Here is an 18,600-nt window from a genome sequence, read left to right as displayed (position 1 = left end):
CAGGGATTCCACTTCCTTAGTAAACCACGGCTCACACGTTCTATATCTTCCTCCCTGTCTGACAGGTACATACTTATCTAGGACACACAGGAGCTTTTCCTTGAATAAGCTCTACATTTTTAATGTGCTCATCCCCTGCAGTTTCCTTCCCCATTCTACGCTTCCTAAGTCTTTCCTAATTGCATCGTAATTTCCCTTCCCCCAGCTGTAACTCTTGCTCGGCGGAGTACACCTATCCCTTTCCATCACTGAAGTAAACCTGACAGAATGGTGATTGCTGTCTCCAAAGTGCTCACCTACTTCCAAATCTAACACCTGGCCAGGCTCATTACCCAGTACTAAATCTAAAGTGACTTCGCCCCTTGTTGGCCTGTCTACATACTGTGTCAGGAAGCCCTCCTGCACACACTGGACAAAAACTGACGCATCTATAGTACTCGTGCTGTAGTGATCCCAGTCAATATTTGGATAGTTGAAGTCCCCCATGACAACTTCCTCTCTCACTCCTATCGAGAATCATCTTTGCTATCCTTTCCTCTACATCTCTGGGACTATTCGGAGGCCTATAGAAAACTCCCAGCATGGTGACTTCTCCTTTCCTGTTTCTAACCTCAGCCTATACTACCTCAGTTAACGAGTCCCTAAACATCCTTTCTACAACTGTAATATTGTACCTGATCAACAATGCCACACCTCCCCCTCTTTTACCTTCTTCTCTGTTCTTACTGAAACATCTGAATCCCGGAACCTGCAGCAGCCATTCCTGTCCCTGCTCTATCCATGTCTCCGTAATGGCCGATTGTGCTATATCTGTGGAATTCTTCACTGCAGAGGACTTTTGAAGCTGGTTTATTACGTGTGTTCAAGGCTGAGATAAGCCTGTAAGGGAATCAAGGGTTATGAGAAAAGTGGAGTTGAGGATTATCAGATCACCCATGATCTCACTGAATGGCAGAGCAGACTTAATAGGCCCAATGGCAAACTTCTGCTCTGCCATTTTATAGTTGTCCAGGAGAAATAAATTGAAAAAGGGAGATAAGAATATGATACAAGAATCATAGAAATGAACTGTAAAAGTTTCAATAGGTATGTAATAGAGATGCAATTAGCAAAGACAAATGTAGGTTTATTATAGGCAGAGACAGGAGTATTATAATGGAAAATGGCAAAGAAAAAGTTATTTTGTGTCTATTTTCAAGAAAGATAGAAGAAATCGACCAGAAATAATAGAAGTCCAAGAGACTAATCAGAATGAGGAAAGCGAATAGAGTATTAGGAAGAAAGGAATACTGGATAAATGAATGGGACTGGAAATTGACGCATCTTAGGACTCTGATCTGCATCCAAGCACAGAGAGGTGGTTTCAGAAATAGTAAATGTGTTGCTGACCATCTTTCAAAATTTTATAGATTCTAAAATGATGCCAGTAGATTGGAAGGCTGCAAACATAGCTATACTACTTAAAGGAAGGAGAAAGCAATAAATCTGTTAGCCTGACATCAGTACTATGGAAAATGCTAGATCCAGTTATTCTTTTAATCAGTCTGTTCAAAGATGTTAGAATGCACCTCTGGAGCTGGTGGGATTTGAACCTGGGCTTCCTGGCCCAGAAATAGAGGATATTATCACTGTGCCACAAGACCCTCTTAAAATACTAGATCAATTATAAAAATACTGGAGGGTTTGAGTTATAGAGAGAGGCTGGATAAACTGTTTTTTTTTTTTGCCTGGAGTGTTAGAGGCCGAGGGGAGACCTTATGAAAGAGTATAAAATCATGAGGGACATAGACAGGATGAATAACCAAGGTCTTTTTGTCCCCTAGGGTAGGGGATTCCAAAATTAGAGGGCATAGGTTTAAGGTGAGGGGCAAGATTTAAAAGGACTTGAGGGGTAACTTTTTCACATAGAGAATCATGCAAGTATGGAACAGGCTGCCAGAGGAAGTAGAGGCAGTACGATTAAATGTTATCATTTAAAAGGCATCTGGACAGGAAAGGTTTCGAAGGTATGGGCTGAATGCTAGCAAATGAGACTAAGTCAGATTGGGATGCCTGATTGGCATGGACAAGTTGTACTGAATAACCTGCTTTATGACTCTGGACACTTAATAAATAACAATCTGGACAGTCAACTTGATTTATGAAAGTGACATAAATGTTGACAAACCTGAGATTTTCGCTTTGAGATGGTCTTAGCCCAGCAAATTAAATGAGAACCAGTAAATGTGTATTTGGATTGTCAAGATAGATTCCAGGTAGGAGTTTAGTAAACACAAAATAGAACATGTGGGATATTAGTGATGAGGATTGGTTAAGAAAACACAGCAGAAATTGAATGGATACTCTCAGGTTGGCAGGCTGTGACCAGTGGGTTGCTACAGGGTAGGTGGTTGACCCCCAACAGTTCACAATCTAAATTATGGATTTGGCAACCACGTATAATATTTCCAATTTTGAGAGTGACAGAGAGGAGGGGGAAATTTGAGCTGTGAGGAGGATGCAAAACGACAGCAAAGAGATTTGGGGAGGCGAAGCAAGATCATTAGAAAGTCATTATTTGGACAATTGCAAGTTTATCACCTTAAAAGTCAGCAATGGGGATCTGCAGCGGTGCAGAGTTAACTGTCCTTTGGAATTCTTTCCCTCAACATCTCCTCCAGTGTCTTGATGCAGAGTAAAGGCCACCTGCTTTAATCTGTTTACCTCTGTGGGCATCCAGGATTTCCTCCCTTCATGAACTTGACACTGGATTGGACCAACCAGACCTGTCTCTTGGGCAGATGGCCACGCTGGTACTCCGGGTAAGGCCCCAAAATTAACCCAACCAGCTCCCAATTCCGCCTCCGGGTAAAATCACACTCCAGCCGTATTTTTAAAAATTTTGTTTGTTTTTTCTTTTAATTGTACTGTACATTTTCGTTTAGCCCCTTTAAGCAAATCAAATCCGGTTTATATTCAGTGATAGTTTGCTGTTTTCGGTAACACATACTATTACAAAAAAAAACAATGCGGGCAAATGCACTTTGAGCTCCGCGACTGAATCAGTGACTCACCCCGAGTTGTACAAGATTAGAAAAGCTAGTGGTAAGACAGAAATATTCGGTAAATATTAAAGTTGGGGGGAAATCTTTTTGCACACTGATGATAACTCGCTTTCGGTGTAGAATATCGGATAATGGTCTGGAGAATGTAGAAGTCCAAGTGATAGTGGAAGGAAATTGGAACCACATTCCCACCACAAATCCCGGGGTCTCGAAGATTCCTGTCGGCAGATAAACTGCGGAAATTTGCACGTCTTCGCAGACTTTTTACAAACCTGTTAATAAAAAGTAGCGACCTACACTTGGTGCAGTGTCGCCACACACACAACTTTCTGTCTTTACCTGAGCTTCCCTTTTAGGTGCAGTCTATTTTATTTTAAATATAGACAGAAATACAAAACAGAAACAAAGATGATAGTCCGGGACAGGAAAGGGAATCTCTTGCTTCAGGAATTGACTGCCCCACAACCAGGACAGAGGGACACCACATGGAGTTCATGGTTACACTGTGAAGTCCTTACAAAAATTGATCAGTGAATTAGAAAAGAAACTATATTACAAACCAATGAGAAGCTGGCTCTCCCCCAGATTTCCCCGTCCCGTGAGTGGATCTGGAGAACTCGATTACAACCCCCACCCCACCAATTTTCCATCAATTTAACAGCGTTAACATTTCATTCAGAATCCGCGTAGAATTATTCGTTCCGAGGTTTATGAAAAACGCACGTTTCAACCCAATCTGCGGCTAGAAAAACGGAACTAAACGAGTTTAAATTTTGTTTCAAAAATCACAGCATGCAGAAGAGAGTGAGCAGCTCCTGTGGGGAGAGGGACAGGTTGGATGGTCAAGCCATTGATGTGAAACATTGAACCCGCGCTTCTCCACACAGCGGCTGCTGACTCTGTCCACCACCTTCCAGGGTTCCAGCTTCCGTTCAACCAGCCGCAATGAGACAGCCGAGCTGGGTTCGGATTTAACTGATAACAGGTTCCGTCAGACCTTGGTCAACAAAGACTGATATCCTCCAGCCCGGACAGGGGCAATGGGGGATATTCAGATACCGCACAAGAACATTGAGAGAGCACCCAGCGGCTCGGCTTCATTGCTGTGATCAATGTTACTGGGTCAGTGCAGTTTAACCAGCCCCTGCTCGGGGGTTTGGGGTGGGGGGGAAGGTTCGCATTTCAGAAAGATTAAAGAGAACTCGCCCCGATGAGAACATCGCAATTGGTTTTGTTTTTGTAGTGAGCCACAGACATTGTGGAACCGTGCACTGGGGCAAGTGGTTCAGGGCGGAGGGTACTGTCCAGTGTCTGTCCCTCTCCGGGCAGTCTCTGAGTGTCCGAACCGCAGCAGACGGCCTCACGATGCTGCTTTCGTGCTGTCTGCCGCCACCGCTTTCTTACTGTCCTCACTCTCCTTCTCCTGCTCGCTGCTCCTGCCCTCTCGGCCCTTCTCTTTCTCTTGCTCGTTGTTCTTGGTGCTGCCCTCTCGCCGCTCCCTCTCCTTGTCCTGTTCGCTGGCTTTCCCGCTGCCCTCTCGCCGCTCCCTCTCTTTAGTTCTATCATGGTCCTTCTCTCTTCCGCGCTCTCTCTCCTTGTCTCTGCTCCGCTCTCTGTCTCGGCCCCGCTCCCGCCTCCGGTACCTGTCCCGGTCGTGCTCTCTCTCCCTGCTCCTGCTCCTGTTCCTGTCCCTCTCCCTGTTCCGCTCCCAGTCCCGGTTCCACGCTCGGCCACGTTCTCGTTCCCAGGGCCGTCCGTATTCCCGATCTCTCCTCCTCTCCTCTCCCCTGCGGAACCGCTCGGCCGGATAACGGTTCTCAGGCCGTTCCCTCCGGCCGTCCCGCCCCCTGCCGGGGTATGGCCGTGATCTCTCTCGGTCCCGGGAATCTGGGCCAGGACCCCCCAATCTCTCAGAGTCCTTCAGAACCGAGCCAGGAGCAGAGTGCAATTCGTGCTGCGCTGGGGACTGGTTTCCCATTGGGTGTGGGGGCTGGTTTCCCATTGGGTGTGGGGGCTGGTTTCCCATGGGGTGGGGCGATTGGTTTCCCATGGGGTGGGGCGATTGGTTTCCCATGGGGTGAGGAGACTGGTGTCCCATGGGGTGTGGGGCCTGGTTTCCCATAGGATGGGGAGACTGGTGTCCCATGGGGTGTGGGGCCTGGTTTCCCATAGGATGGGGAGACTGGTGTCCCATGGGGTGTGGGGGCTGGGTTCCCATGGGATGGGGAGACTGGTTTCCCATTTGGTGTAGGGGCTGGTTTCCCATGGGATGGGGAGACTGGTTTCCCATTTGGTGTAGGGGCTGGTTTCCCATGGGATGGGGAGACTGGTTTCCCATTTGGTGTAGGGGCTGGTTGCCCATAGGATGGGGAGACTGGTTGAAGCCCTGGCCTGAGAAGCGATATCGAGGAACAGGAGCCCCTCTGGGGAACAGGGGCATGAGTTTGTGGCTCTGGAAAGCAGGTCCCGGTTCCCGGATAAAATCCGATCCTTTCCGAGGGAGGTGTTGGCTGTTGTTGGGATGTTGGAAATTTGGGAAAGGGCCCAGGGGTTGCTGCATGTTCCCGGGGTGGAAATTCTCCTGAGAGTTACTAAAAGATTGGGAGCCACGTGGAGGTGAGGGGAAGGCAGGCCGATCCCCAGGGTAAGAGGGACCTAGGAGCGGGGGCAGGGTGGGAGTGGGTAACAGGCCTTTGGGAGCAGGCTGGAGAGCTGGGGAAGGAGCCTGTTCCACCAGGGGGAAAGGCTGAGAGAGGCCGCCCTGCCCAGGGGATGCTTCCTGGGACAAGGGGGGCTGAAGGGCCTCCACCGTTGCCCTGGGCTCCTCATTGGCCCAGAGGCTTGGCGGGTTGGGGCTGGGCCCCTCTCCGTGTTGCTGGCTTGGGCCAGGGAGCTCCTGGGGAGCGACCTCCTGGAGCCTGGGGCTATTGTAAGGTGCAGTGGCGGCGGGCTGATCGACCGGGAGGGCTACAGCTTCCCCAGTCGCACGGCCAGGAGCCAGCCTCCTGACGGCAGCCTGACGGGGGTCCCTGCTCTGGTCGATCATTTGGGAGAGGCCAGTGGACTCCAGGCCTGGCAACTGCCCCACGCCGGGCTCGGGCACCTCGAAGAGCTCGGCTTTGAAAGAGGCGGGTTTGGCCGGAGGGGACATCAGGGCATCGGAGACAGAGAAACAAGCCATAGAGACTCCGACCGCCGCTCTCTGTTGGCGGAGAGCTTCCTCCTGCTCCTCCACCTGCCGGGTCTGCTCCTCAATCTGCTGGTTCAGGCTCTCCAGCATCTTCTGCTGCTCCTGCAGCGAGGAGCTCAGGTACAACTCTGGCCCCAGCTCCATGCCCTTGGCCTTGGCTTCGCCAGTGCCCGCCTCCCCGGCCATGGGCACCATCGCCTCCTCCAGGATGGTCTCGTCCGCCGGGTCGTACGGGGTGTCCGCCTCGGGCTTGTACTCCTCCTCCGGGTCGTACGGCCGGTTGTCATCATCCTCAGGCTCCGGGGGCTTGTCTTCCTGGAGCTGGCCGAACTGCTGCACGATGGGATCCAGGAGGGGCGCTGCTCCTGCTCCTGCTCCTGCTCCTGCTCCCGCCGCCTGGGCCTCGGGCTCCGGGCTCGGCTCCTTCACCTTCTCGAAACTCTTCTTGCCCCCGAAGAGGGTCTGGAGGATGTGCTGCAGAGGGTTGGCCACCTTTCCCGGAGCCGGGGGCGCGGCGGCTTTGGAGGCGGCCGGCGGCGCTTCTGACTCGGCTTCAGACGGGGGAGAGCCCGGAGGAGTGGCAGCCACTGCCCCCTCTCCATACGGAGCCCGGCCAGGCTTGCCCTCCCTGCTGGCTGGCACCGGGGGCACGGGGGACTCCTCCCGAGTAACGAGCCGGCTCCTCTTGTCCTCCGCCAGGGCAGTGTCCCCTCGCTCGGGCTCGGGCTCAGGTTCCAGCGGACGGCGTTTCCCTTTCTGCCGGATCACCAAGCCCAGGATGAGGTTCGGGCGGCTCTTCTCCAACCCTGCCACACACACAGACAGAGAGAAAGGGAGAGAACCGATTAGTGAAGAGACCACACAAAACTTCACCAATACCCACACACCCGGCGGCAGCTCTATTGCGAGAGCGGCCCACGCTGTGAAAACAATAACTCCAGTTAGTGTGTGTGGGTGGGTGTGTGTGTGTGTGGGGGGGGGGGGGGGTATGTGTATGTTGGTGGGAGGAATAAAGGGCTGAGGGATAGGGACTAAGGGATAGGGGAGTGAGCGGTAGCGAGGGGAGCTACAGGTAGGAGTCTGGGATGTTAACACTGAAGACAGATGGGGGGGTAAGGGTGGAGGCGGGGGGGGGGGGTAAGGGTGGAGGCGGGGGGGGGTAAGGGGTGGAGGCGGGGGGGTGGGGGTAAGGGGTGGAGGCTGAGGGGGAGGGGACAGAGGCTGTAGCATGGGAGTAGAGAGGAAGATGTAGGCAGCTCAGGGGTGGGCGAAAGGTCTGAGGGGTAAGGGAGAGATGGATGAAGATGGTGGGAAGGCTAGCAAAGCAGTGAGTGGCTGGGTTAAGAGGGTGATAGTGAAGTGTGGATGAAGCCCCAGTCACTGATCTAGGGGTTAATTCCTGTCTCAGGTAATAGAGCAATTTCCCAACTGAATGGGTGCAAGAATCCAAAGTGCAGATCCAAGTTGGCTTTAAGGGACAGTAGAAAAGAGAGAACTAGAAAGTTGGGGTGGGGCGAGAGGTCAGTAAAGTGAAACTGGAGAAGAGGGACAAGGGGATAGAAAGAAGTGTAAGGGTGGAGTGGAGTGCATGTAATAGGGTAGGGGGTGGAAAAAGGGGTTCAAGGGTGAGAAATGGAGAGAGGAAACGGGTTGAGTGAGAGGGAAAGGAGATGAGCAACAAAGGTGGGGACATGGTGGAGAAAGTTGGGGGGAGGAGAAAGTGTGACTGGGGGGCGGGGGAAGGCAGAGTGACTGGGGGGCGGGGGAAGGCAGAGTGACTGGGGGGCGGGGGAAGGCAGAGTGACTGGGGGGCGGGGGAAGGCAGAGTGACTGGGGGGCGGGGGAAGGCAGAGTGACTGGGGGGCGGGGGAAGGCAGAGTGACTGGGGGGCGGGGGAAGGCAGAGTGACTGGGGGGCGGGGGAAGGCAGAGTGACTGGGGGGCGGGGGAAGGCAGAGTGACTGGGGGGCGGGGGAAGGCAGAGTGACTGGGGGGCGGGGGAAGGCAGAGTGACTGGGGGGCGGGGGAAGGCAGAGTGACTGGGGGGCGGGGGAAGGCAGAGTGACTGGGGGGCGGGGGAAGGCAGAGTGACTGGGGGGGCGGGGGAAGGCAGAGTGACTGGGGGGCGGGGGAAGGCAGAGTGACTGGGGGGCGGGGGAAGGCAGAGTGACTGGGGGGCGGGGGAAGGCAGAGTGACTGGGGAGGGAGGGCAGAGTGACTGGGGAGGGAGGGCAGAGTGACTGGGGAGGGGGGGCAAGAGAAGAGTGGGGGGCAAGAGAAGAGTGGGGGGCAAGAGAAGAGTGGGGGGCAAGAGAAGAGTGGGGGGCAAGAGAAGAGTGGGGGGCAAGAGAAGAGTGGGGGGCAAGAGAAGAGTGGGGGGCGAGAAGAGTGGGGGGCAAGAGAAGAGTGGGGGGCAAGAGAAGAGTGGGGGGCAAGAGAAGAGTGGGGGGCAAGAGAGAAGAGTGGGGGGCAAGAGAGAAGAGTGGGGGGAAGAGAGAAGAGTGGGGGGAAGAGAGAAGAGTGGGGGGAAGAGAGAAGAGTGGGGGGAAGAGAGAAGAGTGGGGGGAAGAGAGAAGAGTGGGGGGAAGAGAGAAGAGTGGGGGGAAGAGAGAAGAGTGGGGGGAAGAGAGAAGAGTGGGGGGAAGAGAGAAGAGTGGGGGGAAGAGAGAAGAGTGGGGGGAAGAGAGAAGAGTGGGGGGAAGAGAGAAGAGTGGGGGGAAGAGAGAAGAGTGGGGGGAAGAGAGAAGAGTGGGGGGAAGAGAGAAGAGTGGGGGGAAGAGAGAAGAGTGGGGAGGAGAGAAGAGTGACGGGACGGGGAGGAGGAGGAGGAAGAGTGACGGGACGGGGAGGAGGAGGAGGAAGAGTGACTGGGGATGGTGGGGGAGGGGAAGAGTGAGTGAGGAAGGTTTGGGGGGGGAAAGTGTGACTGGGGCAGGTGGGGGGAGGGAAGAGTGACTGGGGCAGGTGGGGGGGGGGGGGGAAAAGAGTGACTGGTTGAAACTTTATTGCTGGAACAGCACAGCAGGTCAGGCAGCATCCAGGGAACAGGAGATTCGACGTTTCGGGCACAGGCCCTTCTTCAGGAATAAGAAGGGCCTGTGCCCGAAACGTCGAATCTCCTGTTCCCTGGATGCTGCCTGACCTGCTGTGCTGTTCCAGCAATAAAGTTTCAACTTTGATCTCCAGCATCTGCAGACCTCACTTTCTCCTGAAAGAGTGACTGGAGCAGGTGGGGGGGGGGGGGGGGGGAGAAGTGTGACTGGGGATTGTGGGGGAGGGGAAGTGTGACTGGGGATGGTGGGGGGGGGGGAGAAGGTGGGGGGGAGAAGAGTGACTGGGGATGATGGGGAGGGGAAGAGTGACTGGGGATGGTGGGGGAGGGGAAGAGTGACTGGAGATGGTGGGGGAGGGGAAGAGTGAGTGAGGAAGGTTTGGGGGGGAAAGAGTGACTGGGGCAGGTGGGGGGGGGAAAGAGTGACTGGGGCAGGTGGGGGGGGGGAGAAAGAGTGACTGGAGCAGGTGGGGGGGGGGGAGAGAAGTGTGACTGGGGATGGTGGGGGAGGGGAAGTGTGACTGGGGATGGTGGGGGAGGGGGGGGGAAGGTGGGGGGGAGAAGAGTGACTGGGGATGATGGGGAGGGGAAGAGTGACTGGGGATGGTGGGGGAGAGGAAGAGTGACTGGGGATGGTGGGGGAGGGGGAAGAGTGACTGGGGATGGTGGGGGAGGGGAAGAGTGACTGGGGATGGTGGGGGAGGGGAAGAGTGACTGGGGATGGTGGGGGAGGGGAAGAGTGACTGGGGATGGTGGGGGAGGGGAAGAGTGACTGGGGAAGGTGGGGGAGGGGAAGAGTGACTGGGGAAGGTGGGGGAGGGGAAGAGTGACTGGGGAAGGTGGGGGAGGGGAAGAGTGACTGGGGAAGGTGGGGGAGGGGAAGAGTGACTGGGGAAGGTGGGGGAGGGGGAGGAGTGACTGGGGAAGGTGGGGGAGGGGGAGGAGTGACTGGGGAAGCTGGGAGGGGAAGAGTGAGTGGGAAAGGTTCGGGGGAAAGAGTGACTGGGGCAGATGGGGGGAGAGGGAAGTGTGACTGGAGCAGGTGGGGGAGAGGGAAGAGTGACTGGAGCAGGTGGGAGGGAGGGAAGAGTGACTGGAGCGGGTGGGGGGGCAAGTGTGACTGGGGATGGTGGGGGAGGGGGGGAGAAGGTGGGTGGGAGGCAAGTGTGACGGGATGGGGGAGGGGTAAGGGAAGAGTGACTGGGGCAGGTGGGGGGAGGGAAGAGTGACTGGGGAAGGTGGAGGAGGGGAAGTGTGACTGGGGAAGGTGGGGGGGGAAAGAGTGACTGGGGAAGGTGGGGGGGGAAGAGTGACTGGGGAAGGTGGGGGGGTAGAGTGACTGGGGAAGGTGGGGGGGTAGAGTGACTGGGGAAGGTGGTGGGGGGTAGAGTGACTGGGGAAGGTGGTGGGGGGTAGAGTGACTGGGGAAGGTGGTGGGGGGTAGAGTGACTGGGGAAGGTGGTGGGGGGTAGAGTGACTGGGGAAGGTGGGGGGGGTAGAGTGACTGGGGAAGGTGGTGGGGGGTAGAGTGACTGGGGAAGGTGGTGGGGGGTAGAGTGACTGGGGAAGGTGGTGGGGGGTAGAGTGACTGGGGAAGGTGGTGGGGGGTAGAGTGACTGGGGAAGGTGGTGGGGGGTAGAGTGACTGGGGAAGGTGGTGGGGGGTAGAGTGACTGGGGAAGGTGGTGGGGGGTAGAGTGACTGGGGAAGGTGGGGGGGAGAGTGACTGGGGAAGGTGGGGGAGAGAGTGACTGGGGAAGGTGGGGGGGAGAGTGACTGGGGAAGGTGGGGGGGAGAGTGACTGGGGAAGGTGGGGGGGAGAGTGACTGGGGAAGGTGGGGGGGAGAGTGACTGGGGAAGGTGGGGGGGGAGAGTGACTGGGGAAGGTGGGGGGGAGAGTGACTGGGGAAGGTGGGGGGGAGAGTGACTGGGGAAGGTGGGGGGGGGAGAGTGACTGGGAAAGGTGGGGGGGGAAGAAGAGTGACTGGGAAAGGTGGGGGGAAGAAGAGTGACTGGGAAAGGTGGGGGGGGGAAGAAGAGTGACTGGGGGGGGCAGAGTGACTGGGGGGGGAGCAGAGTGACTGGGGGGGGAGCAGAGTGACTGGGGGGGGGGCAGAGTGACTGGGGGGGGGGGCAAAGTGACGGGGGGGGCAGAGTGACTGGGGGGGGCAGAGTGACTGGGGGGGGCAGAGTGACTGGGGGGGGGCAGAGTGACTGGGGGGGGGGCAGAGTGACTGGGGGGGGGGCAGAGTGACTGGGGGGGGGCAGAGTGACGGGGAGGAGAGAAGAGTGGGGAGGAGAGAAGAGTGGGGAGGAGAGAAGAGTGGGGAGGAGAGAAGAGTGGGGAGGAGAGAAGAGTGGGGAGGAGAGAAGAGTGGGGAGGAGAGAAGAGTGGGGAGGAGAGAAGAGTGGGGAGGAGAGAAGAGTGGGGAGGAGAGAAGAGTGGGGAGGAGTGACCGGGGCAGGTGGGGGGGGGGTGTGGAGGGAAGAGTGACCGGGGCAGGTGGGGGGGGAGAGGGAAGATTGACTGGGGCAGGTGAGGGGGGAGGGAAGAGTGACTGGGGCAGGTGAGGGGGGAGGGAAGAGTGACTGGGGCAGGTGAGGGGGGAGGGAAGAGTGACTGGGGCAGGTGGGGGGGAGCGAAGAGTAACTGGGGAAGGTGGGGGGAGGGGAAGAGTGACTGGGGAAGGTGGGGTAGGAAGAGTGACTGGGGAAGGTGGGGTAGGAAGTGTGACTGGGGAAGGTGGGGTAGGAAGTGTGACTGGGGAAGGTGGGGTAGTAAGTGTGACTGGGGAAGGTGGAGGGGTGAAGAGTGATTAGGGAAGGTGGGGGGGAGAAGAGTGACTGGGGAAAGTGGGGGGAAGTGTGACTGGGGAAAGTGGGGTACCAAGTGTGACTGGGGAAGATGAGGGGGGAAAGTGACTGGGAAGGTGGGGGGGAAAGAGTGACTGGGGATGTTGGGGTGGGAAGAGTGACTGGGGAAGGTGGGGGGGGGGGGAGAAGAGTGACTGGGGAAAGTGGGGGGGGGAGAAGAGTGACTAGGGAAGGGGGGGGAAGAGTGTGACTGGGGATGGGGTGGGGGAAAGAGTGACTGGGGAAGGTGGGGGGGGGAAGAGTGACTGGGGAAGGTGGGGTAGGAAGAGTGACTGGGGAAGGTGGGGGGGGGGGGGGGGAGTGTGACTGGGGATGGGGTGGGGAAAGAGTGACTGGGGAAGGTGTGGGGGGGGGAAAGAGTGACTGGGGAAGGTGGGGAGAAAAAGTGACTGGGAAAAGGGAGGGGAAAGAGTGACTGGGGAAGGTTGGGGGGGAGGAAAGAGTGATTGGGGAGAGCGATTGGAGAAGTGTGGGGAATGATGGAGGGCGAGAGGTTGGTGATGGGAACAGTGATGAACAAAGTGTAGTGTGGCGGTAGTGTTGATGGCGGGGGCGGGGGGACTATAGAGTGTGAAATGTTGGACAGAGTGTGCGTAGTGAAGGGGAGGGGTCTTTTTTCCTGTGAAAGGCGGAGTTGCGGATCATCCCTGAAAAACAGGGATTATACAGTCTTCCCGACTACTGCAATCCGAGCGGTTTCCATTCCTTATCTGTATACCGTTTACACAAGGCTCCAAGTCTCAGCGCAGGAGCCACACTCTGCAGCTGGGACATCAACCTGTTAGAGACTTACACCTTTCAAACTGAATTAATAACCGATATAAATAACCATATTTAAACAGAAAGCTTGACTTGAGAATCTCCTTAAACTCAGGTGGGAATCAGTGACGCGCTCGGGCACTGTTGGTTCCGGTCAGGTGTGAATGCAAACAGCAGATAAATAGAAGGCACACGAACGCTCCTCAGTCGCTCCCTCCCGTTTCAAACCCGTGCCAATCCGAGTGCGGGTAAACTTCAATCCGGAATCGAGTGGATTCAAACCGGTCTTCACAGCTGGTGCAGCGAGGAGCCTCAATCACAAGTGTTCAGACCACACGGCTGAGTGAGTGAGTGAGTTCACATCAACAACGCAGAGCCTGTGCAGGATGAAGGGTTTAACGGGGAGACTGAACGCCCACTTACTCATCGCCTCAAGATATTTCACAATCTTTGTTTTTCAAGATGATGCCAAGGGGGGCAGATTTGTTGTAAAGTAGGCAAACGTGGCAAGCTAACCTGAGCACAGCAAGCTCCCACAAACCGCGGTAACAAGTCTCCTGGCTGACAGCAGCCCGGATTTCAAATATTGGTACAGTTCTTCACATGTGTTTTAATGAGCTGTTTCAGTACTTCCGGCTTTATACCCCTGAGCATCACCCTGGATAGTGTCTGTGAGTGAGCTCTGACTTCACTCGCACACAGATACCAACATCACTACCTCTTCCTAAGACAAGTTTCCCCTGGGAAACTACCACCTAAAATCGCCAGGAAAGACAGACCGAGCGAAGGTACACAGCGCCAAGTCCATTTCCGCAGTTACAGCAAGACCACCAGAGCACGAACAGTCAAATCCAAACACCCAACTAAAAACTCCCGTGACAAAACCGACCGGATGCTGGATCGAGCTGACTGATGCCAGCAGGGAACAGATTGGAAGAAACTGCACAAGGAGGAAGAGAGTTAAACAGGGATCCTAGCCTACGCCCATGAGACTCTATGTTTCCCTCTCTCCCTCCCTCCTCGGAGTGGAATAGCGGGGAAGCGATGGGTATAATCAATACCCATGGCTCATGGACCGGGTTCCTAATAACAAGCAAAGGAAGCTGAAAGAGAAATCATCTGAAGTCACCCCCGCCCCCAGTCACAGCCTTCCCACCAGATACTCGCCTCCGTCCCCGGCCCGTGGCCGAGGATTCCTGTCAGTTAATATTTTACAGCAGGTTGTGGTTTTACAAACTAGGAAACGCACAGACCAAGATCTGAGAGCTGCCGGTGAAACCGCTGCTCCCGTCATGATGCTTTATAGAAGGTGAAAAGCGAGAGAATACCTGGTCAGACTGCCTGCTGGAAAGCTGCTTTTCTGGCCGCTGGAAGGCGAGGCTGTGACTGGTACAAATGTGCTCTGAAGAGGACCAACACCAAAACCGAACATCTTTCTCCTGGCAACTCCCTCCAATCTCAAGTTGCTGTATAACTGAAGCTGGTTATCAGAGAATCCGATTACATTCATAATTTACCAGTTTTAATTGACGGTAAAGACGGAAGTGTTTGGGACAGGACACCAGCTTCATGGGGATAGTAACCAATCAGCTGAAAAGAGCGACATTTATAGAAGACCGTAAGAATTAAACTGCTCTCCGTTGTTTTTGAGAAACAAAAACAAAACCCTTGGGAGGGTGGAGTATTTTCATCCTCTTAAATGCGATTAGGAAAGCAGTGCCTGAAAGGAAAGGATGCTGGGTCTCAGTCCTGGAGTATGCCCTCAGAGAGCACTATGGTTGGGTCATCAACACTGGTCCAGCCAGCGGCGCCCAGGACCCATGAATACATTAATAAAGCAGGCAGATTCTGTTATAAACAATGACCGGACAAGTATTTGTGGGAAGAGCATAATTTGCAGGACATGGAGAAATAAGATTCAGGGACGTGAAAGCGGCGGTGATTCTTAGTGAGACGAAGTGAAAGTACCAGCGCAAACAGCTCCTCTCATTAAACACCGTACACAAAAACTGCTTAAAATCTGCCGCTTGTCCTGCAGCTGCGAGTCTGACAGGTAACGATAAAAACACCCAGAGGGATTCACTCATATTCGCTAATTTTCTCCACCTCTAACCCCGAGCCCAATGTTATCACCTTCAATAGCCGCTTAGTCCCAACCCTCTTACTCTCACTGACCAATTGGGGCGGTAACTGAGGAGCTCCCCACAACCGAATCTTGGTACCATTTTCCCCGGGCTTTGATTCTCGGCGAAAGCAGTAGACAGCTTCGGCTCCCTCTACCCACTCGCGGTGACCACTGCCTGATCTGCTACCATGCATCTGCTTTCCTATGGCTGTGAGGCCATCACATCCGCTGTTCGGGTGGATGCACAAGACCAGTAGCTGACAACTTCTATTTCCAACTCGGAGCAGGTTACGCATACCTCAGACCGATAGAATTCAGCTCATTCGACCCTAGGCACAGGCTCTTTTATTGGGGCATAGGAAAGATATACTATTCTATTAGGCTCACTCCTCTCTATTCCTAAAGCTCCAGACTTTATCCACAGTCATGGGAAAGTTGTTACTCGTCTATGACTCTATGATCTTCTTTCCTCCCCTTCAGGTCGTACATTCCAGGTCACAAATACCCAGTCTCCAATTCAAACAAAATCCCACACAAGACGAATATACAACTCCAGCCTGCACCGTTCTAGTGTCTCACAAATATAAGGAGACCCTCCAGTGATTTTTACAGAATACCATGGAGAAGGAAATCCAAGAATGCAATGATTGAAGAGCTGGTTTCTGTAAGTAGATGGGGAAGATGGAAGGTAGGCGGTTAAGAACTCCGGTAACAGAAGCAGACGCCAAAATGATCCAGCAACCAGCAAGCGAACATGCACACAGCCTGACTGAACGCAGGGGGGAGATGATAGGCAAGGATAGGTCAACCTGTAAGCAGGGAATAATGAGGAACATCAACAGCAATAAGGTTTCTTCATACCACTGCCATTTAATGAGATTATAATGGAGTGCCACAAGGATTAGTGCTGAGGACACAATTATTTAAACAAATATCAATGACTAGTTGAGGAAAATAAATGTTCTATTACCAAGTTTGTACATGATACAAACATAGACTGATGGGTAAGTGGTCAGGATAACACAATGTACAGAGGGACAGAGACAAGTTAACTGAGTGGGCAAAGACATAGCAGATGGAATATAATGTGGGGGAATGTGAGGTTATGCACTTTGGCAGGAAAAATACAGGAGCTGGATATTATTTAACTTGAGAAACGCTACAGAATGCTGCAGCAGAAAGATTTGTGGATCCTTGTGCATGAATCTCAAAAAGCTAGCTTAGAATAATCTTGTTGACCACAATTTAACTGGGGAGTGGAGCAGACATGATGGGCCAAATGGTCTATTGCTCTTTGAATATGGCAAAGAAGATTGGTCCCCTTATCTCATGAAAGATAAAGTGGAGTATTGCAGACAGTCCAGAAAAGGCTCATGGGGTTAATCTTGGGTATGGAGGATTTTTCTTTCAAATGGAGGTTCAGTTCAGTAGATTGGGCCTATCTTCATTGGAGTTTAGAAGAATGAGATGGGACCTTATTGAAACGTACAAGTTTCTTGGGGAATTGATGTGGAAAGATTGTTTCTTTTTGTGGGATAGTCCAGGACCAGACGGCATAATCATATAATAAGGGGTCATCCATTTAATACAGAGATGAGGAATTTCTGAGAATAGTGAATCTTTCGAACTCTTTACTGCAGATGGCTCTAGGGTCTGGGCTGTTAAATACATTCAAGGCTGAGCTAGGATGATTTTTAATTAGTGAGAGAATTAAGGATTACAGGGAAACAGTAGGAAAGTGGAGTTGAGGATGATCTGATCAGCCATTTTCTCACTGGTGCAGCAGACTTGATAGCTGAGTGACCTACATTTTTTCCTACGTTTTATGGTCTTATAATGACCATCAACCTTAATTCCACTTTCCCACCCAATCCCCATATCCATTTAAAATTAAAAACATGCCTGTTTGAGTACCCAACTACCAAGCATTTGCAGCTCTCTGGGTGAAAAAAATGTTCGTGTTAAATTGAATTGAGAATAAATCATTATTCTGAGACCATGCCAACATCTCTTCTATTACGAGACTCTCCATCTACTCTAAGAATTTCTAACATTTCCAAATTATTCTAAACCCCCGAGAATATAGGCCTACTCTGTGCAATGACATAAGATAATTTCCTCTCCCAAAGTCAACAATCTCATGAACATGTGGGTGGGAAAGTGGAGGGGGTGGGGGTCCAGTCTGCAGCCACCTTGCATGGATTTATTGTTGTGGTGGGCTGAAGCAAACAACTATTCACAGAAGCCGAGCCTTGATGTGATGAACGAAGGATTCAAATTTTGATGGAAATGGGGGTGAGGAGTTAAGATTAATTTCTAAGCACTTACCTTTTAAATCTATTTTGTTCAGCTGACTAAATTTGGTTTTATAAACCATGAATAATATTAATTTAGAACTATGGGTTCTGACAAAGTTTTACTAAGGTGGAAAAATATTTTTCAATAACTCAGTCTGTACATATTTCTGGAAACTGTTCGAAGTCTGCTTCACTAACCATTTTTGAAAGGTCTTTCACAACCAAGCCTCTCACTCATGGATGAAAATTAAGTCCTGTCTGATATCATCAACTCAGTCATTTTGGACTCTTGCCCTGTTTTTGAATCGCTCACATTTAAAAATCACTGACTGAGTTTGAAAATCCATGGAACCCAATCTTCCAATTGAATGTGTGATTATTTGGGAGTTTGTCTTGCAGCAAGAATTCATCAGTTTGGTGGATTCTATTTTCTGTCTAGGCTTGGAGAGTTAATTCAAATGAACTAAAATGAAGTCCGTCCTGTTTTCAAAGTTACAACAAACTTACTAATGATAGCTACCCAGAGTTACTTTGCTGCTTTACTGCTGATTTGTAAGCTCAATGAGATCTACAGATTATAAATTAAGATATTAGTTTTAAAAAATGCTTTTGAAACTTAAAGCCAGCTGCAGAAAATGCTACTTTAAAAACTACATATTTAAAAATGTGTGAATTATAATGAAAAAACCCACAGTGGTAAAAGAAAACTGACAACTACCTTTGATGCTGAGACTCAGAGGTCAAAAACATCTGATCCTGTGCATGTCAGCTAATCTTAGTCAGCAGCACTTTGGTCGACAAAACTTGCTGCTTCAAATCCTACTGCAGGCTCTGAGCACTAATCTAGGTTGATGTTCCAGTGCATTGAGGCAACATAGCATTGATTTTGGAAGACGCGTCAATACTGAAATCCCACTCTCTCTACAGGTGTTCTATTGGTTCAGGTGGATATATTTGAAGAGCAATGTGTTCTCATGTTCCATTCAGAATTCTCATGAAACCAACAGATTAAGTAGTCATTTACCTTTTCAATTTGTAGGATTATATTTTATGCAGACTAACTACTGCATTTATCTACATAACACCAACCTCACATTAAAAGTAATTCCCTGCTTGGGAATACAAGAGGAACCTCAATTTTAAATGAGGACATAAGTTAAAGCAAAGCTTAAGATCTTTACCTAAGATTGCCATATAAATTCAATTCTGTATTTTACTGCTAATTCTCATGAGAAGCACAAAGTTAAAGACATGGAAACAA

General features: G+C 52.2%; 1 protein-coding gene across 1 annotated transcript in view; it reads right to left on the bottom strand.

Annotated features, from left to right (window-relative positions):
* Nucleotides 1-2,875: 2,875 nt before the first annotated feature.
* Nucleotides 2,876-18,600, bottom strand: part of LOC122560312 (death-inducer obliterator 1-like) — a 104,815-nt gene continuing 89,090 nt past the window's right edge. Inside the window, 1 exon segment of the mRNA XM_043710893.2 lies at nt 2,876-7,040. Coding sequence (XP_043566828.2) covers nt 4,405-7,040 — 2,636 coding nt within the window. The 3' untranslated portion in view covers nt 2,876-4,404.

Source organism: Chiloscyllium plagiosum, unplaced genomic scaffold (genome assembly GCF_037043375.1).
Source record: "Chiloscyllium plagiosum isolate Xiang-an unplaced genomic scaffold, Cpla_swu_hap1 HiC_scaffold_15, whole genome shotgun sequence".
Classification (NCBI taxonomy): domain Eukaryota; kingdom Metazoa; phylum Chordata; class Chondrichthyes; order Orectolobiformes; family Hemiscylliidae; genus Chiloscyllium; species Chiloscyllium plagiosum.
Note: the sequence above shows the minus strand (reverse complement) of the source record. Positions and strands in the feature narration are given on the sequence as shown.